Below are 25465 nucleotides of genomic sequence, written 5' to 3'. Positions count from 1 at the left end.
TAACTCAAATGGTTTGGTCCGTTTGAGTATTCTCACTGTATTCGTATCATCGTATTCGACTTAATCCTAATGATGCAATGAAGTATAATTAAAGTTACACAGTATAAAATGAAGTTGCCTCCGTTGTATGTTCGCTTAGATCTTTTAAACTATTCAACAGATTTTAATGCTGTTTTCAACATTAGATAGAGTGACAATAACATCGTCTGCATGGAATTTAATTTTTCACAAATCCCTCGGGAACCATGGATATTTCGGGATAAAAAGTAGCCTATATGTTAATCCAGATTATAATCTATCTCTATTTAAAATTTCAGCTGATTCGGTTCGGTAGCAGAAGCGTGAAAGAATAACAAAAATTCATACCATCAAAATCATTAGGTTTTTTAAAATGTCGGGAATCCATGGATTTTTCAGGATAAAAAGTAGCCTATGTGTTAATCCAGAGTAAAATCTATTTCCATTCTAGATTTCAGCCAAATCGCTTCAGTAGAATCGGCGTTAAAGAGTAATAAAAATACATACATACAAACTTTTTTATAGAGAAAATATGTGTTTTTAATATATTTTGTATGTTATTAACATAGTCAAAAATTAAAAAAAGATGACAAAGAAATAATTGGGAGAAAAAGAAAGTAAAATATTTTAGAAAGAAAGAAAGAAAATTACTTTATTTGGACACACACACACACATAATACACAAAAGACAACAAATACTTTAAAACTAAAGAAAGTAATTTTAAAAATATAGTGAACTAATAAATTAGAGATATTAAACTAATAAAACTAAATTAAATCCAAAAAAAAAAAATATATAAAAAATGATGTGTGTGGTACCAAAATGGTCACCACTCAGCATGTGCTACGCTAGTGATGGATGCACCAGCGCAGCGCTTGTCTTCCGTGGAGCCATGTGGTGACGCGGGCGGAAACAACAAGAAGAAGTGTCACTAATTAATAATTAATAATAAGAACATAATAAATAATCATATAAATATATATACCTTTATAATTATATTTTGTGTGTTTATTATAAATAAATAAATTATTAGTCGTTTTCAGTGAGAAATATAATATAGAGTAGAAATAAATAAAATTAATTTATTGGGACCTCAAAACCTTCCCTTCCCTTATTTAATATTAATTTATTTTTTAAAGAGGGTAAGTAGGTGAGGAGCCTGGAATTGGAGACTGTTACTTACCCTGCTGTTGTAAAAGTAAAAGGTTTTTTACCGATTTCCTAAACCAGGCTTTGGACTTACTGACATTGCGCAAGGGGGGAGGAAGATTATTCCAGCACTTGGTGGCAGCGTATCTAAAACTACCCCGAAACGCAGCAGTAACGTGTTGAGGTGCTCTCAGTTTCCAGACTCTGTTAGAGCGGGCGCTAGACTCTTTGTCCCATTGCAATCTATCAAAGAGATATTTTGGATTTTTATCTTTAAGAACGCCAAACAAAAGAGTTGCCAAGTGCAATTTTCTTCTTGCTGCCATATTTAGCAAATTTCCACTATTAATATAAGGTGAAATGTGAGATCTTGGATTTTACTTGCTACAATTTACTTTTAATAATAATAAATAATAATTTTTACGTTTAATTGTTTATAATATTGATTGTTAATTGTATTGACGTTCCAAGATTGCCAGTTCGCAGTTTGTCTGAGCGTTTCTAGATGGCACCACTAGTAGTTTACATCGCGGTAGCGTTTTGTTTCTATGAAAACGTATAAGCTCTGCTCAGAAATCTTATTCGAACCGATTTGATGAAATTTTAGTATTTTTGAATATCATTCTTCTAAATCAGAGTGAATGATCGTTTAATTTGACATGTAAAATTAAATTTATAGTTGGCTAGTGGCCAATGGGTATATGTATATAAGTACGAGCTACGCCGCGGCGCCCAAAAAAAGATAATACTAAAAATCATGCCGTCAATCGTCATGTCATGATACAAATAAGACAATCCTAGTTTGAATTTTGAATGTTGAAACAAAAACATAAATTGTAAAAAGCTATCTCTCAGATCGCTCCCAATCTGTTCTTATCGACAATTTCACCAGTCAAACAGTGCCTCCTGTTACTTTCGGAGTACCTCAAGGAAGTGTCCTTGGCCCAATATTGTTCCTAATTTACATAAATGACCTTTGTTCTTTTAAGCTCCCCAATTTTAAAATTATTACTTATGCCGACGACACAGGATTAATTATTATTATCAGTGGCAAGAGTTGTGATGAAGTATCTAAGGTAAAATAATATTTTACTTTTAATTATATACCTATATTATTGATTGTATACTGTATCTATGTTCCATGATTGCCAGAGCAGTTTACCTGGGCGTTTCTAGATGGCACCACTAGTAGTTAACATCGCGGTAGCGTTTTGTTTTTATGAAACCGTATAAGCTCTGTAAAATAAATCCAATTCGAACCGATTTTGATGAAATTTTAGTATTTTTGAATATCATTCTTCTAGATCAGAATGAATGATCGTTAGACATTTAAAATTAAATAGTTGGGTTGGGTATATAAATACGAATATTATCCATGCCGTCATCATACAAACAAGACACAATCCTTTATCCTATACTATATTATGCGCTGTAGCATGGTGCGGGTGACAATTGCCATATGACATTCATAATACGTATTATTATCGTGAATCACGGCAAGCTTTAAATCGGATATGAACTGTCACTTGCACCATGCTACAACGTACGATTTATAGTTTGAAACAAAAACATAAACTGGAAATCTTAAGAGTAAAAAATACTTGCATAGAAATTTGAATTTTTTCGTTCGTTTTAGAAATAAGAAGTTTAATCGCGTGAATTAAAAATACTATTAAGTCCTTATGACTTAATAGTATAAATATAATTTCTACAAACACGGCTTGCATCACCGAGCCATATTAACAGAAAAATATATTCATAGGAATTCATACCGTTCCTCGTTACAAATAAGGAGCATAATCGCGTACACATACGTTAGAGGACGTAAAAAATACTTTCATAGCATTTATTCGTGATGTATTTTAAATTAGGAATAACATTATTGCATCACGCGCTGTGGACAACTGTAACAGTAAAACTTGGTCACATGGTCGCCTTACATGCAAGACAATACCTACCTACTTGGCGTAAAAACCTGGTCGAGTTTTATCGCATCGCACCATCCCTATTTAAATTTATATTAGGTAAACTTAAATCTAAAGACGAAGGCGTCGTAGAATTCGTCCGAATCGATGCCCATTGGTAAAGTGCCCAGAAGGCAGTATTTAAAACCTAGTAAGTCCCATTTCAAAACCTAGTAAGGGACATTTTTTTTCAAAAATGGTTTTATTGCATAATCTTGCTAACCTAGTAAGTCCCCACAATCTCTAAAAACAACAGCAGTGAAAGATCAATAATACCAGATATATTTAAGCATCAATATCCAGTAAGGCACATCATTAACCGCGTTGAACCACGTAAAAACTTAGTAAGTCACTTTAACCATTTCAAAACCTAGTAAGTATCAGAGACTTACTAGGTTTTTGTATGGTCGATGCACTTTACTAGATTTTTAAGTATAGGACAGCGTCTTGTTCTTGCGATTTCTTTAAAAATAAAGCGAGTACTCGGACCCCACGGACTTAGTGTTACGGCCACAAACGGGTTAAAATATGTAATCTCCAACAAGAGATGAGTTGTATTTACACCGCTTGAGGGTCTCTGCCTTAACAGCAGGAGTGGCTGTAGTGCTAGCATTATCGACTAGCTCTCGACATATGGTTAAACCATTCATATTTGAAGCATGTGAAAAATGGAGATTAAATTTATCTTTTATCTTTAACCTTACCTTCACTATAAACAAGTCTAAACGTGTCCGCATGTCTGTGCCCATAGAACTGTCCAGCGATGACGTCACTGTAGGCTCTGATATAGTGCAGCAACCTGGCGTTGGCTGTGGGGGTGAGTTCCCCGCCTCCTGCTGCTGTGGAGCTTCCAGCGTTGTGTCTCTCTTCCACCCCGGGCCCTGCGTGGGCTACTAGGTAGACCTTCAAAGAAAACATTATAATCATCATCATCATCATCTTTTTTTTTTGCTTTTTAACTGACTTCAAAAAAGGAGGTTTATATATATATATTTTTTAAATAAATGTTTGTTACCCCATAACTTGGTAGTTTCTTAAACAATTTTGAAAATTCTTTTTTTGTTTGAAAGAACATGTTTCCAGATTGTTCCCATTTAATTTTCATGAAAATTGGTTAAAACATTTTGTGTTAAAATGAAAATAACTTAAATAAGTGAACGAAATTGCCCACACTCTGGCGCTTTCGGTCACTATGCTAGGACACGCTAAAAAAAGAAATATAATTTTTTTACCATGTAAATGTTGCCTATCAAACATAATAAGGTCTTTATTTACTGTTTTTTTTTAAATTAATATTATTGCAATATATAATTGACACTGAATATTCTTTCTGCAGCATAGACCTCCTCCGGACACTTCCATAATCATGCTATCCTTCTTTATGTGCCTCCTGCTGTCTGTCTGAGGTCATCCTTTCCTTTTACCAAACTTACTTAAACTAAAATCCTATCTACTTGCCAGTATCATCATTATAAAGCCTATCCTAACGAACATAAGGCCATGATCCCTATAGGTGAAGGGATATGAAGCTTAAGCCCGCCAAGTTGCTCAAATATGGACCGGCGAGCTCGTATGTTTGTCTAAATCTATTCAACAGAACTGTAAATTTGATACAAGAAAAGTCGCGGGCAAAATCTATGTATGCGTATAAACGTGATTACTTCGCCATTTCGTATTCATGTCATAACTTCGCCGTTTTGTTTCTGATTACGCAACGAGGCATCAGTTGTTTAGGCCTTATAAATATATTGCCTCTACGACTGGCGCCTTTGTTTTACAGCTTCTACACAGTTGGTGTTTATTGAAGCATATTATTGTTTAATTATTTAGGTTCCGTTACATTTTCAGACGGTTCATTAATGTCATATTGATTGGACCTATTTTTGCAAGCAAACCAATTTAATTTATCTTGTTCCAAGTCTTTTGTTTGCAACAATGAATGAAATGGCTATTTCCAACCGCTATTACGGAAATATAATGCAACCTTCACTCCCCACCTCTCAACCCCTCTCAACGCGCGCTGTGAGCAGCCGCGCGCGCTGCCGCGTTGCCTTGTTGCCGTTTGGATCGGGTCGTGTAAAAGAATGGGTTCGAAACTAGTCGAGCATACTCCGACGTTGTATCACGTGAGTTATAGCCTTGTTTTATAGCAAATTAATGCCACGTCATGCTACTTGCCATTTCCTTTTTACTCCTAGCCTTGATGAGAATTTGTTGCAGCCATTCCCACTGCGCGCGGCCCTGGTGGGGCCCGTCGTTCTTGGCAGCGCCGCCCGCCCACAGCACGCTGTTCAGTACTACTATGCGTAGCTTGCTGTGGGACTGCTCTATTGTGTAGTAACCACCTACAACAATGTCAATCATCAATACACAATACATATAGTATAAATAAAATTCAAGTGTCGGTTTCTGATTTCAAGATAACTACATTGGCAAGTGCTTGTAATTCTTTACACGATACTTAAGCACAATGTTCACAAATTTGTCTAATACAGCATGCAGTACTTTCCATAACTCTGGGGTTATATTCTTTGTGATAGTGGCCGTGATAGCCCAGTGGATAAGCCTCCGATTATATCTCTCCTGCCTATGCCTATAACTTTTTTTTAAAAATAAAGTAACTATAAAACTATAAATATCTTTAATGTTGGCTTTGATGTGCTTAAGGTTTTATCTAGGCTGTAATTATAAATTGGAAAATTTCTTGTCCTTTGTATTCTGTGGCCTAACATAGGCTTGTAATGAGTCCTTAGGGTATGCAGTGCCTCTTTGCATATATGAAGTGCACGCCACTGGCTGTTGGATAACGTCAATAAAATTTATGGTTACCAGTCTCAAATGATAATAGCGCCTCCGTTGGCAACCATTGACTCCACATATCGACCAGCTTTTTTGAAGGTGGTGGGTCGTTGTGGCCCAGCGCTGGGAACACGAACTGACTGCTGAAGGTTCTGCTCAGGATGTCGGTGACGTTCCTCACTGCCTCCAGTTTGATCTCTTCGCTTAGATGCTCCATCGATGACGACAGTATGTCCCTGTCAAACAGAGAAATTATTTCATTTGCGAGTATTTCCATCATATTAAAACTGGATTTTACTAAAAAAGGTTATCCTTGTTTAAGCTCGATTAAGCTTTATTTGAAGGCCTCCGTGGTGCAGTGGTATGCGCAGTAAAATTACAAGACGGAGGTCTTGGGTTCGATCCCCGGCTGGGCTGATTGAGGTTTTCTTTATTAGTTCTGGTCTGGCTGGCTGATTCAGGCTGCTGATGGCTTCGACCGCAGCCATGTACCACCCTACCGATTTAACCGCCAAGTGATTTAGCGTTCCGGTACGATGTCGCGTAGAAACCGAAAGGGGTGTGGATTTTCTTTCTACTCCTAACAAGTTGGTCCGGTCCCATCTTAAATTGCATCATCACTTACCATCAGATGAGATTGTAGTCAAGGGCTAAATTGTATAAAATAAAAAAAAACTAAAAAATGTATTAACATTTAGTTTGGATGAATTTTGGAATGGGGAGCGATTATGCCCTAGTACATACATAGGCTACTTTTTATCACGGAAAATCGAAAAGCGTAAACGGATTCTCGCGGGATTTGTGAAAAATTTAATTTCACGCAGACGAAATCTCAAGCATCGGGTAGGCGGGTAGTTAATAATAATCAGTTATTAGTAAATATATTTTAATCGCTTTAAACTTTAGAAACTGTACTTAATACAGACCCATATGTTTGTTTGTCTATAAGATAATTAATCCTATCTATTAGTTACTTATTCTGTATCTATTTGTAACACAAATTCTGTCCTTAATAATGAAAGAAAGGTTTCGTCAGTGCGTGAGTTCATAATTAAACCTTGAAAACTTGTCTGTCATGTTACTCTGTATACATAAATTATTTACTAAAGTGCAAGTATTAATAAATGAAATAGATAAATATGTGTATAAAAACAATAGACATCGAAACCTGTTAGACCAGGCCGTACTTTAAACGTCCCGACGTAATTCAAACCGAAATTCCGATTAGAAAGCAACCTCACGTCGTGCCATGAATATTGTGTATTGCCCTCTGTAATCTATGGCAGAGTGGCCACGATGCCAGATGTTACGGACTATTATTCAGAATTATGTCCGTAATTCTGTTTATACATTATTGCACAAAATTTGGCCACACATCGTGGAATGGTGCAGTGTTAAATGGTGTTTGCTAATGAATAGCATTTAAGCTAATAAGGAAACTTACAATGAAACCACCTAAACATATAAAATAAATAAATTATATTTTAATTGCGGACTTTTGCTTGATATTCCGGTTTTCACAAATTCCCCGGAAACCGTGTATTTTTCTGGAATATAAAAAGTAGTCCATGTTCTGCTCCAAGGTCCAATTAATTTCTATATCAAGTTTTATCCAAATCGATATTACAGACATACTAGATTACAAGCCCTTGAACAAAAATTACATGTGAATAATGTTTAGAAGGCTGTTACTATATCAGAAAATAACTCTGAGCACTCTGCTGTCATTTTTGAGTGAAAAAGAGAAAACATACATATTTATACACAGATTCTAGGCAGGGAGAACAACACTAGCGGAGAATGGGAGTGTTAATGGATTGATGATTGAAGATTCGCAGACGAACCAAAGTCACTGACATAACTCAACGAGTCGCGAAGCTGAAGTGGCAACGGGCAGGCCCCATAGTTCGAAGAGCGGATGAACGTTGGGGTCCCAAGATGTTGAAATGGCGACCTCGCACCGGAAAGCGCAGAGTTGGTTGACCCCCCACTAAGTGGACCGAAGATATCCAGCAGATTGCAGGGAGCCGCTGGATGCTGGCGGCTCGAGACCGTTGTGCTTGGAGGTCCATGCAAGAGGCCTATGTCTAACAGTGATCGTCTGTCGGCTAATAAGGTAGGTGGTAAGTAAGAAACTGAGCAACTGAATTCGAACATTGATTTTAATATAATGGTATAAAAGAGACTGTACAATGGCCATGATTAACACAAATTGAAACGAAGGAAAGGCAAAAACGTAGTGGGTAGTTAATGAAGTCGATTCAGATTTTATTTACATTTCAATTAACGTTCCAGCTACAATGTTTTTTTGATTGCCAATTGTGCATTTCATGCAACTAAAGTTAACTTGAACACGTAACCAAACCAGCAGAATTATTAAATATGCAATCCACCGTAAACAATCTATTTTTTACTAAATTATAGCAAACACTGCGTCCGTTACACGTAAAACTAATTAAAATATCACTGCGGTATATAACAAACAGTGACAGTTACTGACTTTATTATATTAGAGGTACCTTCAACATTTACGAAGATAATATGTGTCTCTGATAGAGCAAAACATCGAGACAATTACTATCAAAGCATGATCTAAGGTTTTCGGCGTTTAAGATACGTTGAGAATAATAAGCTCTCATTGTTTAGGTATACACTTAATCTATACTTATAATAAATCTGTAGAGAGGTCAATTCTGTACATGAAATATATCTCCAAAATAACTATCAGGGGGTGATTAGTGATCGATACTGATGCCAAAAATGCAATCAGTAAAATTTTTGTCTGTCTGTCTGTCTGTCTTTCTGTCTGTCTGTCTGTCTGTCTGTCTGTATGTTCGTAATAGAAACAAAAACTACTCGACGGATTTTAACGAAACTTGGTACAATTATTCTTCATACTCCTAGGCAGGTTATAGTATACTTTTCACCACGCTACGATCAATAGGAGCAGAGCAGTGAAGGGAAATGTTGGGAAAACGGGAGAAGTTACTACATTTTTTAAGCTTCCGTCGCGTGTGCAGCCTTAATGGGTAGGGCAGGGGTAGGAGTAGGGTAGGGTAGAGTAGGAGTAGGGTAGGGTAGGGCAGGGTAGGGTAGGAGTAGGGTAGGGGTAGTTAAAAGTTTACACCTCACTTCACGCGAACGAAGTCGCGGGCGTCCGCTAGTAACTAAATATTGCTTTTGGTTACTAACCAAACCACTATATCATGTAATAATGTAAAATGGGAGTCTGAATGTTGATTTTAATTGTAGTAATCATAAAAAACGTATCCTCCGTTATCATCGTAGATGTTTGTGAAGATTTTTTTATTTCCCGCGACACTTGGTGTAATGACCATGGCACTTTAGATTGTCGTGGCATATTCTTTGGCAAATAAGTGTTCTTTAGAATAACACATCATAAATCAAACAGTGTGATTTTTTTATAGTAAAAATTGATGGATGACAAACGGCCCAACCGATGGTAACTGGATAACCATGACCAAACTTAAACATAGCAACACAACGCAACGCAAGGAACACGTTCTTCATAAGGCCCCCGTGACTCCATCAACTAATCTAGGTGTTAAGTATGACCAGATGCAGGCTATTTGGTAGCAAAAATAAGTATAGTGGGTAGATTTTTGTCACAAAAATTCTAGTACTAAATTGTGATATCGCGGTGGCATATGATTAGACGGAGAGCTAGCGAAAGCTAGACCTTCGTCATTTTATAAGCTCATGCTCCTACCATAGATAAGTACCGTAACCAATTAAGGAGCTTGGACCATGATGGCTTTGGGAGACAATATGTTTCAAGGATCTCGACCCTCAACCGCTGAAGTATAAAGTATATTTGTTTTTTATTTTTATCCGCATAATATGAGAAATGATATCCCAATTCGCCAGACACTTGACTTAACGGCAACCCTTCGCTTAAGACTGATGTTTCAAGTTAAATTAGTGTCTTTCGAAGGGTTGCTGCGAAGCTAAGTAACCGGCGACTGGAAATATAATTTCTCATATAATGGCGAGAAAAATATAAAAAAAATTACACGTTTTACTTAAACGGCTGAGGGTCCTGATCCTTAAAACGTAATACCTCCCAAAGCCACCACGGTCCAAACACCATAATTGGCTACTGTACTTGCATATAGTAGAAGCATGACAATCTTTTAGTTTTTATAAAATGACGAAAGTCTAGGGTCCACGGGCTCTTAGACATGACTTGAATCCAAAAGACAATTCCTATTATTTACCCAGTCCACAGCACAAACTCCAGCGTGTCGGGATGTCGCTCAGCCATAAACGCGGCTGCGCTCTGTATGAGCGGCCACGAGCTGTCACACGTGTGGTCACGGTGGCGGCCATTCCGGTGACTGTGTGGCGACTCGTTGCTGCCACGATTGTGCTTGCAGCCTGAGAATAAAATGACAGTAAGATAACAGTTCTTGGTTGAGCTTGAAATACAGTATAGTACAAAATAATAATTTAACATAACCTATAACTATACTATACTACAATCTTTCTTAATGAGTACTGTTTCCCAACAAAGAAATCAGAAATGAAGGTAAAAAACGCACGTCATTTCGTCGTTATCGTCGTCGTCGGTCGTCCACCACGTTGGCCCAATGCAGATTGGCAGACTTCATACCCGTAGAGAATTAAGAAAATTCTCAGGTTTCCTCACGATGGTTTTCCTTCACCGTTTGAGACATGTGATATTTAGTTTCTTAAAATGCACACAACTGTGAGTTGTGAGTGAGAAAAGTTGGAGGTGCATGTCATTTCATAACTTATTTATTTCAAAATAAATATGGATTGTTAATAAACCCTCCAATTATAAATTATAAATATTATTAAGTATGAAAATACGATTAGTCATTTAAACACTTATTTTTAATTTATTTGTTGGTAAACAGTACTCTTCAAAAAAGGCTGTAGTATATGTCCTCTCTCATTCTGAGAGGATACTCGTGCTCAATAGTGAGCCAAACAGGGTTGTTAATGATAATGATGATATTTCATGATGGTTGGTTTCACAATTTACAACTACAGAATGGCTGAACGGATTTAGATGGAGTTTGTTACATAGATAGATATAGTCTGTTTTTGCATATACCTACCTTTACTACTTTATCACACTGAACCATATTCTAGTTCGGGAGATATCAAGTGGCAGCTAGTCTAGCTCACACAGTAGCTAGTACTTAGTAGCTTGTATTACATGTATAAAGAAAGTTTTGAGTCTGTGAGGTTCTCTAGTAGGTAATATCTGGTATACTAAACTGAATTTAATAATTCCTTTAATAATAGAAAGCCTGTATTTTAACCCCGTTTTTTTTCCAAGCGAAAAGAAACTACGCTACGTGGGTGAAACCGCGGGGGGTGTTCAGTGATTTTGAGCAAACTTAACCCCTTTACCACACTAATATTATAAAGCCGAAAGTTTGTGTGTATGTAAGCATGATTGTTCCTCCTTAAACTGCGGCTACTGAAGCGATTTGGCTGAAATTTGAAATGCAAATAAATATTACTCTGGATTAACATAATAGACTTCTTTTCATTTCAGAAAATCCATGGTTCCTAAACTGAATTCCACGCGGACGAAGTCAGGAAATCCGGTAGTATTAGTATTAGTTAGAAATAAATATATCACACAAACTACCTGTAACCGTGTTGCCTATTTGGTATTCATCCAAAACAAGGAAAATAATTGACGCAAAGGCAAGGTGTCTCCCCTAAGTCAATGTTGTCATTCCTATCACATGTCGCTTATATCAAAATGCATATTAGAACATCGCTTCGGCTGGAGTTGGAGCAAATCTCGATGTTACGATTCAAGTTGCTCCACAACGGATACGTGTAATGAATGGAAAGTGCCACCCGGTGGCTTGAGCGGTTAGGCGGGTGGCACACTCAGCGAATCTAGCGTCTAAATTACACCATTTAGACAAGATTCAACTTCAATTGTGAATTATTTCTATGAGGCATAAAGTGAGTATTAAAAAAAACTTACTCTCTTTGTTTACACATTTTTTTTAATTTTTAACAATTGTTTTAAAATAAAATTGTAAAAAAAAACATCCCTTCCTATGTAGGGTTTCAGAGTGCTTCTCTGTTCTTTTTACTGTATTATTATTTAAAGATATGGAATAAATAAATTATTCAATGTTTTCTTAAAGCATTAATTAATCTCATTTTGGCTTTTGTATTCTTTTCACAAAATTTAAAAATAAAAGATTTAATATTCGTCATTATAGAGGTTAACAAAATCAAGGGATTCGCCCTCTTTTAATTGAATAACATTATTGTTTTAGCACTCTTACATGCCAAGAATAATCGGTGTGTAATTCAAATTGTTAAAATCAAAAGAAAATGTTTTTAGAGTAATATCCCTCTTGATTGATGAAAGATAATTTTGCCATATTTGATCCATAATTAAGTAAGTTTGTAAAGAAGTAAATAATTGAAGCGTCATTTTTTTTAATGAAATAAAATTATCCATAAATGCACTCCCGGTATGCTGCCGTCCTTATGATAAACTCTTTTCATGACACATGTCTCTATACCAAACTTCCATGTTCTGATATCGATTTGACTCCGACATGATTGCTTAGATATGTACATATGCTGTAGTTTCTCGTACATTTATCATATCTAGACATTTGTGAAACAAATGGATGCTTTGTGTTTTAAAAACTTGAACTTTTCTTTTAGATACAAGCACATTTATCATGTGGAGACATTTACAACGTGAAACAAAATGTTGTTTGCTAGTTTTGTACCACATTAGTACAGTGATGTAATGAGGCAAATGTTGTAAAACATTTATTTTAGTACTAGAGGGCTCCCGAGACTTCGTCCGCGTGGAAATCGATGTAAATTGTGAACCCCTATTTCACCCTCTCATTTATATTTTCGCATGCGTTATGAATAATAAATAGTCCACTAATTTTACAAGACTATATAACTCAAAAAATGAACGATATTTATATTAAAATACTGCAACCCCTTTTTAACCAATTAGGGGGTATTTTGAAAAACTTAAACATGGACAGGCTGACAGAGAGACAAACAAAAGTAAATAACTAAAAATATATGTATGTAAAAAATATATGTAAAATATACGTATTTTTGGCTTCAGTTTATAATGCCAACTTCAAAAATCTTCTTCTTCTTCAAAATTTCAAAATATCTTCAATGTACCTACAGAATTTGACCTGTTACAAATTTATTATAAGTATTAGATTTATTTGTATTTATTGTAATGTATGTTTCTTTGGGTGTACATTAAAGTGTATTTTCATTTCATTTATTTTTGGCGACCTCTCTAGTGCTGTGACTCTCAACATAAACTCCTGGGTTCGATTCCCAGCTAGGGTCAACTTAAGATTTTATATGTTCTAAATTGGCTCAAGTCTGGTCTAGTGGTTAAACTGCGGTCGTGGGCAAAAAAGTACCGCCAAGCGATTTAGCGTTATGGTACGATGCCGCGTAGAAATGCTGTAGAAAAGCCGCGTCAAAAGTATGGTTAGAATAAACTAGTTTTAACAGACTCAGAAGTGGATTACAAAAATAGGAAAACCAATGTCGAACGAAGGAGATTATTATTATATGTAGGTAGATATATTATATGTAGATGTATTATATGTAGTCTATAAAGAATATTATGATGAAATCAGCTATCTTAGCACACAAAACACAAGCTACGCTTACATTACATTACTTTAGGACCATTAGATTAGATTACTTAGTGTTAAAGAGAAATAAACGTTAAAGTTAAACATCCAAACATCCTTACAAACTTCGTTTATGATATTATGTGATATATCGTGTGCTATAGCATGGTGCAGGTGACAGTTTGTTTCACTCTTGAAAGTTTGCCGCAATTCACGTTAATAGTACGCATTATGAACGTCATAAGGCAACTGTCACCCGCACCACGCTACAGCGCATATTACATAGTATTTGGGCACTAAAATTTCATATGTTAATTATCTATTAAAGATATATGTCGCCATAGCTCAAACACGGTTAGACATAGTTTTTATTATTATTATTATTACAACTCAAACAGCATGTTCTAAACTAAAACTGTTTCTTAACATGCCTGCAAACTGTAATATTGTGAAGTCACGCTATGCCGTATAAAAAGTTAGAATATAAATATATTTGCAGAACATGATGAATATTTTATATTTGACTTGATTCAGCAAAACCTTTGAGGCACGCCATTGCATAAATATTATGTTAACATAACCATTCGTATTAATCTAAATCTTAATATATTACAAATGCGAAAAATCATTCATCACGTAATCTCGAAAACCAATTGACGTATGATAATGGAATTTGGTAGGGACGTAGCTTATAGTTAGTAGGTTTCCGAATCAAATCAAGAAAGTCGAATTTTTGACGGCCTCCGTGGCGCAGTGGTATGCGCAGTGGACTTAGAAGACAGAGGTCCTGGGTTCGATGCCTGGCTAGACCGATTGAGGTTTTCTTAATTGGGCCAGGTCTAGCTGTCTGGCACCTCCATCTTAGATTGCATCATCACTTACCATCAGGTGAGATTGTAGTCAAGGGCTAACTTGTAAAGAATAAAAAAAAAGTCAAAAGGCGGACAAAGTCGCGGGTGTCTGCTAGTATTTAATATTTGGTCGTACTTCATGATTAGTATTTGATGCTTATAAAAAAATCAAGATTTTATAATAATTATAGATAGATTATAATATACTGAAAAATAACACGAAAAACTGTAATCAGTATTTCCAGTTCACGAGATGTCGGTAGATTATAATATCACGCGTGAGATTATAAACTAACGTATTACACAATTTAACAGTAAGATATACATAGACTATAATATTTTATCCTCGCATTCCTACGGGAACGGGAACTACAAGTACGTGGGTAAAAGCACCGCTAGTATATCTATCAATACGAGTATGATAGTATACGTCATCTTCTTCTTCTTATAGTGCCATCTCCTATAGGAGGTCAGCAATCATTATGGCTAATTTAACTTTGTTCACCCATATTAAACCATTGGCGTAAGTTCTTGAGCCAAGATGTACGTCTACGACCAGGCCTTCGTTTCCTCTTTATCTTTCCCTGGATAATAAGCTGGAGCAGGTGATATTTTTAGTTTCGCATTATATGACCCAGGTATTCGAGCTTCCTCCTTTGTACTTGTTGTATACGTCATACAACATCATTTCATCAAGCGACATATTTTTTGATCTTATTCAAAAGGATGTCATCATAAGCGCTCGTTACGATGTTGTAGCGTCGTAGCAAATCACGTAGAGGGTCTACAATTCACCGTAGCACATGTAACCGTTCAAGCGCGAGGAATCGATACATTGAGCTTTTTGGAGCGGAGAAAATTATCTTTTTAATAAAAAGCACCTCGACTTCTAGTGCGAGATGCTTCGCGATTAACTCTTGTATTTGGTTTTTGAAGTTATCATCGTATCGGACCGCTGGGTCAAGAAAACACAATGGCACCTTTAATTAATAAAAACCTTTAAAATACCAAATATTTAAAACTTTCTAAAATTTAGCTCTAATGAGCTCAAGTCTCCTCTCAGAATGAGAGGGATTACGTCAATAGTCCACAAGCTAGCCAATGCGCATTGGCAGACTTCACACATGCAGAGAATAAATAAAATTCACTGATATACAGGTTTCCCCACGATGTTTTTCCTTCGCCGTTTGAGATACGTGATATTTATTTTTTTGAAATGAACACAACTGAAAAGTTGGAGGTGCATGCCCCAGACCAGATTCGAACCCATACCCTCCGGAATCGGTGGTTAGAGGTCATATCCACTGGGCTAACACGGAATCATGAAATATTGCACATAAATTACAGAGTCAAAAGTTGTAATGTGCTAATTATGCAATAATTATGATCCTTAAATCGTTTTTTAAAAGTGAATTACCTTGATGTCGCATAAAAGTTGCATGAATAAGATCCCTTATAAAGTCTATTGATCGTTTCAGTTTTTATGTTTTGTTAACTTTTCGTTTGTCGACTCTTAGACGAGTGAGTTTATGATTTTCCAACGCTCATCAATGAGACGGAGGAAATGTTGCAGGTTTTTAAATATACTTCATTTTTTGGGCTTCAAAAAGAATTTCCGATGCGAATATTACCATAAAATTCTTTTGAAGCATCAAAATATATTTGCACAGAATGCAAAAATATTTCAAAACAAACTTTGTTTAATTAATATCACCACAGCGTACTGAATGTAAACCAAAAATTATTAACAATAATATTTCAAAAAGTCCGCTCAGAGAAAAATGTAACGCAGCGGAGTGCGGTCCAACTTTAAATATTAAAAGTAAATTTTCGGTATCCAAACTCACCTCTATGGAACTCCTGGGAGTTGTGAAACGGGTCATAATGAAGATCGGTGATGTGCCAAAAGTAACCTGGAAAGATATTTGAATTTAATACTAACATACAAATTTAATACTAACATTTTAAATGTTAAAGTGAGTTTGTTTGTTCGTGAACTATTTTAGGAAGCGATTTTGATGGTATTTGGTATAGAGATTTTTTAATTATTGCCCACTATGTGGCAAGCCATATTCTATAATAATAACTAACTGATGGTGATGATAATGTAAAGGTAGTACTGAGATAATATTTTAACCTCTCAATGCTACCCTTATACGCTAAATTGTTTTGTAGAATATTCATTAATATTGCGTAATAATATTGTAGGAATCACTCTCGAAAAATCACTATGTGAAAAAGTGTGGAATTTTGTGGTTTTCCTACACCTACCACTGTGTTTTTAAACCTTTACTATAAAATTGTGCCACACACCACAATGTTTTAGCACTATTGTATTGTCAGATGCCTCAACCAACAGTTGGCCTATTCACTATTTGGTCTTTATTGTCAACCTATTAAAATAAACACCAGATCAATTAACTAAAAAGTCATCTACCTATTAAAAAATACCGACCAGTATGACGGATGACGTTTGTTACATAGAATCTCAATTTCGCACCTATAATATGTCAACAAGCATATTATGTCAAAATAGTGAATATCGTCCCTGAGCAAGGCGAGACATTCAAGTAATGGAAGCACCATACTGTCATGTTCGGCACAACCTAGAAAAAAAAAACCAAAATATTTAGTCGACACATATATTTTAGCGTTTAAGATCATCAAGTTTTACGAACTTTGCGTGAAACAATTTCAAATAAGTAGTTATAAAAGAGGAGTTAAGCGAAACGTACATTTTTAATACCGACTAATAAAATCTCCATAAAATGTTTTGTACGCGGCAACAAAGTTTTCGGTCCTAAAAAAAGTTTCCGAGTAAAATGGCTGGAGCACTGGAGCCAGTATTTTTATAAGGCCTAAACAATAACTGGGGATTTGTTTGATAATAATATGAAACAAAACAAAACAAAATTTGCGATAGGAATATTAAATAGCGGAATACGGGAATAAGATAACTTTATTATACTGAGTTTATTTTTTGACACTAATTATTCCTCGACTTTGTTTGTAAAATTTTCCAAATATATTTTCAGTTAAACAAATGGACTGGTGGCGCAGTGGATAGTGACGCCTTGGCCTTTTATATCCATGGTCGTGAGTTCGATTCCCACGACTCGTGAAATAGAACATCATAATCTTATTTGGTGGCTTAATTAGTGGCGGCTACCTCCACCTCATATGTGCAAGAGGCCTATGTCCAGCAGTGGACGTCCATCAGCTGTTTATGATGATGAAGATGATGATAATGATGATAATCGTAATTTATCTATACTAATATTATAAAGCTGAAGAGTTTGTTTGTTTGTTTGATTGAACGCGCTAATCTCAGGAACTACTGGTCTGATTTGAAAAATTCTTTCAGTGTTAGATAGCCCATTTATCGAGGAAGGCTATAGGCTATATATTATGCCCATATTCCTACGGGAACGGGAACCACGCGGATGAAACCGCGCGGCATCAGCTAGTTACAAAATAAGGCTAAAACTCACGTGATACAACGTACAACAATCACGTGAGTTTTAGTCGTGTTTCGTAATAAATTAATATGAACAACACTCACGATAGTTTAAATTCTAAAACATCATAATCAGTCCATCCATTTAGAGTCCACTATACTGAAAGACACTCACTTGAAAGTTATAATACCCTGATTTTTACTTACTATGCTAATTTTAAAGATATTGTGATAGCCCAGTGGATTTGACCTCTGCCTCCGATTCCGGAGGGTGTGGTTTCGAATCCGGTCCGGAGCATGCACCACCAACTTTTCAGTTGTGTGCATTTTAAGAAATTAAATATCACGTGTCTCAAATGGTGAAGGAAAACATCGTAAGGAAACCTGCATACCAGATAATTTTCTTAATTCTCTGCGTGTGTGAAGTCTGCCAATCCGCATTGGGCCAGCGTGGTGGACTATGGGCCTAACCCCTCTCATTTTGAGAGGAGACTCGAGCACAGCAGTGAGCCGAATATAGGTTGATAACGGACGGTAATTTTAATAAATAATCACTTACTGATTTTAGCGTGTGTGAGGTCAAGCCACAACAGGCTGGTGATGTAGAGAGCGAAGCTGCTGGGAGTCATGTTACGAGGTTACATCGTGGGGTCCTGGAGTTGCCTTCATCTCTTCACATTGCCTGGGGACGAGAATACCAAATCAGTCACAGCGAACAAACAACATTTTAAGGTAGGTACTACCCATATTTAATAACCAGCCGACACCCCGCGATTTCAACCGCTTCGTTCCCGTTCTCGTGAGAATACTGGGATCAAATAGTCTATCATCAACATCTCCTTACCCTTATCCCACTTAAGTGGGGTGGGAAAAATATGTTAACCTTTTCCATTTGTTTCTTTTACTCGTCAACTCATCATCCACTCCTTTTCTACACATATACACCATTTAAGGCAATTTTGGAAGATTGAGATGTGCCGCCAAAGTCCAAGAATAAATATTCAGTTTTCGTTTGACTGATTCGTAGACCAACACTTTCCAATTTCTCCTGCCATTTTCCCAGTCTGCTCTGTACCTCAGGTGCGTTTTCTCCGACAAGTACAATATCAAGAATCAAATAGCCTATGACACTCACAAATAAGGTGGCGTTGCAGTTAACACGTTCGCAGCGGTACGGGGTCAATTGACTTCGTAAGTCTAGCTTTTTCAAGGGTTACGAAGTCGACGGACCTCGTACCATACCACATAAAGTTTTTGTATGAGGTCAAAAAACCTTGTAACGCACCAGAGTAAAGTACAGAAAAATCAGTGCCGCAGCGAACGTATCAAGCCATAATATAATTTAGAATTTAATATGTGATATGTGGCATTACTTAGAACTAAAGATCTTTCTTTCTTTCTTCTTTCTTGTATTGGCCCCGCAGATACACCCACATTCCCATTAACGTGAGAATACAGAGATAAAGTGCATATGACACTCACATATAACGTGGCTTTGTGGTAAAACAATTTTCAAAATCGGTTCAGTAGATCTAGATTTTAATTACCCCCTACAACATTAGAAACTTTATAGTATAGATTTAAAATAAATTTGGACAACTTGCATTTCAATTACAAAAGAAAAAATAAACATATTTTTTTTATTTTTTATTCTTTACAAGTTAGCCCTTGACTACAATCTCACCTGATGGTAAGTGATGAAGCAGTCTTAAGAAGGAAGCGGGCTAACTTGTTAGGAGGAGGATGAAAATCCACACCCCTTTCGGTTTCTACACGGCATCGTACCGGAACGCTAAATCGCTTGGCGGTACGTCTTTGTCGGTAGAGTGGTAACTAGCCACGGCCGAAGCCTCCCACCAGCCAAACATAAATCCTACATTTTTCATTTAAATTAAAAACATTAATGAGGCCAATTAAAATTTGTTACTATACCAATAAAATTGTTTAAACTCGCCCCTTGCGTGTTAAATGGAAATCAATTTGTACTTAATTGATAGTTTCTGTACAATAAACCGCAGTTTCAAATTTATAATATTAGTATAATACGCATTTATCGGTGATATGCGTATAACGGATTAAATTATAAATTTATTGTAATAACCACAAACTGTTGCGAATCAAAATCTAGTTAAGGAATTTATTTAATAAAGTACCAGCGGACGGACGCGACTTCGTCCGCCCTTAGACCTCCTTAATCAGGCTCTGTCGCAAAATCCGTTTATAGCGGACAGTCTACTAACTATAAAGTACCTCCTTGCTAAATTACATCCCTGTACGTCAAGTGGCGTGAGCAGTGATAGCCTAGTGGATATGACCTCTGCCTCCGATTCCGGAGGGTGTGGGTTCGAATCCGGTCCGGGGCATGCACCTCCAACTTTTCAGTTATGTGCATTTTAACAAATTAAATATCACGTGTCTCAATCGGTGAAGGAAAAAATCTTGAGAAAACCTTCATACCAGAGAATTATCTTCATTCTCTGGTATGCAGGTGTGTGAAGTCTGCCAATCCGCATTGGGCCAGCGTGGTGGACTATTGGCCTAACCCCTCTTATTCTGAGAGGAGACTCGAGCTCAACAGTGAGCCAAATATGGGTTGATGACGTCAAGTGGTTTTCGATATTTCGTGACCTTTCGATTTTATATACATCACCGATTTAACCAAATGGAAAATTTATTTACATGCTTCCAACCGAATTCGACCACGGCAACCAATCTCAGGTTGATATTAACCATGTACGAGAGATGATATTATAGTGATATTAGATATTATAGTGCACAAGTGTGTGCGAAAACACAGGTGCACTTTCTGTTCCCTCACTCTCAAATTCGTAGTCCGATGGGACGGCAGACCGACACGACCAATGAGAGATTAGACGCAGGACCGACGGCTTTTCGTACTCTCCAAGGAACGTTGGTGTACTAACACAGCTAACTTCCCAAACTCCAGGCTGCTATGAACATTTTTCTAACAAGAAAAATCCCAATAAAGTATTTTTTTGTTTGCCTGACTTCGGATTCAAACCCTAGGCCTTATTGTCTGTAGTCAAACCAGCTACCACGGAACCGTGATACAGTAATGGACACACAAATTTTCACATTCATAATATTACGTCCATCAATCAATTAAAATTCACTTATTTCAATAAGGCTTAGTTTACATGCACTTTTGAAACGTCAATGATTTAATGGGTATTAAAGTTTAACTTAAAATAAAAGTTACGAGGGTTCCAAACGAGTATTGGTTCGAGAAGAGCCCACAAAACCTCTCAGCCAATATACTTTTTAAAATACTTTTATTATACACGGAATAAGTACAGACGGTAAAGTATTCCTCAACATTACTTTACATCATTATTCTTTCCGATATTAAGACAACCTTGTTACAAGTTCCACGCTTGATAGCTGGGGCTCTAACTTTGATGCGAAAAACACTTCGATATGTCTTAGGTTGATCACGCACGGAAAAACTAAATTTTTCATTACCTCATTACAACACCGATTTACATCAGTAATGTTAAGACTGGAATTTCAACCAGTTAGTTTTTCAGTTTTTAAATAATGAGATGCCTTAATAGCTCCACGATCGAACCATTCTTTCAGACTCACAAACCGTTAAGTTAGTTAGTTAGTATATTAAAGTTAATAAAGCAAAGTAAAAAGTGTAGTACCTAATCTAGCATATTCTCTATGATTTATGGGAAAACATGGAATGGAAGAAAAGATGGATGGAAGGACGGATGGGAAAAGAAAATAGTAAAAAAAATGTTTAATATCGCATCGCATGCTATCGCAGATGTCTACTAAAAATAAAACAATGGCATTGCTATCTGGCCGTGTGTGGCGAGCCTTCTATAGTATATTAAACATAACAAAGAAAACTAAACTTTGTAACGTGGACCGGAAAGTTTTAATTGGATCGTCGTAGATCCCGTATTATATGGAAATACTTCGGCTTGTGTTCGAGTATATTTCGCTAATAATTTTTCGAATATTTTCGCAAAAGTTGGGAATGCTATAGGTTTTAATACAGTCCAACCTATACTAGGAAATTTAATGTTAACAATATTTTATTTAAAAAAAGAATGTGGAGACTATCAAAAGGCAAACAAACAAACTTTGTCAACAGCTTTGCTCCGAATACAAACATAAGTGAATGATTTGTTTTCCTACTTTGATGAATTTTTATTACAAAAAAAGCGTACATAAAATAAGTCTCTAGTACTAGTTTACGGCAAATAATTTGCCGTATAGTATAAGTGTTGAATATAGTAAAAAAATTAACTACGTAGGAAAGAGCTAATAAAATAAAACAAATTATTTCTTCCTTCTTGTCAAAACTCATATCCTCGAAATTATTCAGTATATTTAATTCATTAGATATCCCAAGTAAGGTAAATATCCTTTAGGTAAGGATTAATTGATAATAATAGCTCGATTTGCTGATAAATTGAGTATTCAGGTATAGTGCCTACTTGACATCCCAGGGGATGGGGATCTCTTGTATGAAAGGGGAGTAATTACACAAATGGGAAGCTGTATGGACCTCTTCTCGGCATGTTTAAAGGTTAAGTGGTGTATTCATATCATGGATTGATGTTGTTAAAAATAAATATCATAATATTATAGATATTGGTTATGTATACCTTTGTCCCTAACTATATCTTTATTTTAACCCGTTTCGTTATTTTATTTTTAATGTAATAAATAGAATATCTGATGTATCGATCTGTGTCTTTGTGTATCTGTGTGTCTGTCTAGGGTCTATGGCATCATTTTAAAGTAAAAATTAGGATAGTAGTAATAAACCGATTATAAACTGGGTTTTTGTTTGAAAATTGACAAGATTGTGATAATTCTTAGCATCTTCTGCATTATACATATATGATGAAGATCCGATATGCTAATCTAAAGATATCGGCGTTTGTATTATAATGGAAAGAACTTCTGAAAAGAAAGTCTTTATTTGGACAAAGTCGCGAGAATCTACCAGTGTATCTACCACTTACTTTAATGTAATGGAAATAAAGCAAAACAAATTTTTGTTGAACTTTTTCTTTTCAAGGTTTACACGATTTTTATCATAAAAAAGCTTTTAAAAGTTTTACGTGGAGTGACTAGATCGGACGGGACCGACAAACATCTCTATTAAGTGACTCGGACGTAAATATAAACAGTAGTCACGCTCGAGACACTTCAAACGGTCACTGTGACGGACAAATGGGTGCTTGACACGACTCACTGGAACCACTCCATATCGTGTATGGTCCATGTTATAAGAGACAGGATTCTTCTCACTCGTGCACTCCGAGTGGTCGTGGTGCTTTGATGTATGATGATATTCATGAAAAGCTTTTCTACTTTTGGCGATTGGCTACATTATAGGAACACTCTAGCGTGGATGATTGTTTTGCTGCCTTGACTAAATTTTCCCAACGGGTAGGAGATCTCCCTCTGAATCTTTTTCCATCGACCTAGCCGGGCATCAACAATCATCTGTATCAGAGATCCTAAGTTCGGCCTTTTCTATATACTGAAATTATTGCAGATTTAAAAATAAATAAATAATTACTGTGCAAACTTATTACTTATTATTTTAAAGTTATTATGATTAGTTATGCAGCCAGTGATCAGGAGATCGATTCTTGTACTTTATACTCGTCGATGTAATATTGGCCTATAACAAGTTATAATACAATTTGAACTTTATTTTTATGGGATGCCAAAAATAAAATGTCAATAACAACGACGTTGCCATGGAAACGAGCGATGTCCCATCGCTGTAACTATACAGAATGCAGGGGCAGAATGCATAAATGCATTTCACAGCGACAAAGTAACTATACTATTAATTGATTCTATACTAGTAAACGCCCACGACTTTGTCCTCATAAAAATCGGACAACATCTCCCTGCTAAACTTTGTAGTATGAAAATGAAGGACATACAAACTTGCGAGAGCTTTTAGACCTCCTTAATCCGGCCCTGCCGCAAAATTGGTTTGTAATGGACGTCTACCAACTATAAGCCACCTATCTGCCAAATTTGAAGTTTGTAGTTTTAAAAATGAAGGACTTTTAAACGAAAGCCTTTAGACCTCTTTAATCCGGACTAATCGCAAAAACTATAATTTCAAAATTTAATTTTTTGTACGTCTTCAGTTGTCGAGATGTCGTGATGAATGACTTTTCGCATTTATATTTTAAGATTTTTACTACAACCGCTACCTGCTAACTATAATTTCATAATTAAATTTTTTGTACGTCTTCGGTTGTCGAGATGTCGTGATGAATGACTTTTCGCGTCTATACTTTAAGATTTTTACTAAAACCGCTACCTGCTAACTATGATATCAAAATTAAATTTTTTGTACGCCTTCGGTTGTCGAGATGTCGTGATGAATGAACCTTTCGCATTTACTCGTATATTTTAAGATTTGTACTAAAACCGCTTGTACTCTTAACTTGGACCACACGTAAATGGCTCCACTCAAATAGCGATCGCTGTTCCGTCGGATCGACGTACAACGGCTGCTGGCAACGGTTGAGTGCAAATGAGCTTTTTTGTTGACTGTACCGACCTTTGTTTGAGTATATAACTCATTCGAGGGCTTCGGATGTATTGTTGGAATATATTTTTTACTAGCTAGTATAGTCTGCGTTGAGTTAACTTCAACGTTACGTTAGTTAGTATGTTGTGTGTTTGAAGTTGCGTTTTGTGTTTATAGCAAGTTTTCAGACAATAGAAAAATGTTACAAACGAGTATATACGAGTACATTTTTGAAACTTTTAATTCGAATCTGGTAAAACGTGCTGTTTTGTTTGACAATTGAAAACTTTAGTTGTATTTTTAACCAACTTCAAAAAAAGAGGATGTTCTCAATTCGACGCGTATGTTTTTGATTTTATTGTTTGCTACCTCATAACTTTCTCATTTGAAAATTTCACTTCCAGATTGGTCCCATTTCATTTTCATGAAAATCGGTATTTAAATCAAAATAACTGAAATACATCTTTTAAGTCGATTCCATTTATATGTTAAAAAGATTATTAAAAAGTTCTTTTTATATTCGTATTTACACGAAAAAACAAAATCTAGCAGTAGTATACATACCTATAAGGTCAAATTCGTCTCGATTGTGATTTTTAATGGTGTTTAAAAGTGAATTTAAAGGTATTTAGGGGTCAATTCCCTTATAAGATCACTTTGTTGTCCGTCTATCTTTCTGTCTGTCAAGATGCTTATTTAGGGAATACGTTGAGGCATCGAGTTAAAATTTAAGCTGAAAATGAGTATACAGTTTAAGTTTTAACTCGATACTTCCACTACTTCTTCAAGGAACTATAGTTTATATTACATTTTCATTTCTACTACAAGCTCGAGTTTTATTAGTCATAGTAATAATAATATGAGTCTATACTGTAAATCGATATTTTTTCCTTGTTTCTATATGCCGGAATTTGTCTCGACTCGGGGACCACACGCAGGGGGAATAAATCGCACCATTACGAAATAAACCGGCATTAGGTATGTACTTTCCTAAAATTCAGATTAACCTATTTCCGAA

The 25465-nt window shown here is 36.0% G+C and overlaps 1 protein-coding gene across 1 annotated transcript in view; it reads right to left on the bottom strand.

Annotated features, from left to right (window-relative positions):
• LOC112046248 (acid sphingomyelinase-like phosphodiesterase 3a) overlaps positions 1-25465 on the bottom strand; it is a 96260-nt gene that overhangs the window by 14112 nt on the left and 56683 nt on the right. The window contains exons 2-7 of the mRNA XM_024082830.2: positions 18460-18582; positions 16291-16356; positions 10170-10329; positions 5962-6167; positions 5311-5477; positions 3837-4035 (exon numbers count right to left, since the gene is read on the bottom strand). Coding sequence (XP_023938598.1) covers positions 3837-4035; positions 5311-5477; positions 5962-6167; positions 10170-10329; positions 16291-16356; positions 18460-18529 — 868 coding nt within the window. The 5' untranslated portion in view covers positions 18530-18582. The remainder of the gene's footprint in view (positions 1-3836; positions 4036-5310; positions 5478-5961; positions 6168-10169; positions 10330-16290; positions 16357-18459; positions 18583-25465) is intronic.

The sequence above is a fragment of the Bicyclus anynana genome, chromosome 12, assembly GCF_947172395.1.
Source record: "Bicyclus anynana chromosome 12, ilBicAnyn1.1, whole genome shotgun sequence".
Lineage (NCBI taxonomy): Eukaryota > Metazoa > Arthropoda > Insecta > Lepidoptera > Nymphalidae > Bicyclus > Bicyclus anynana.
The sequence above is the reverse complement of the archived record's forward strand: the minus strand, read 5'-3'. Positions and strand labels throughout refer to the sequence as shown.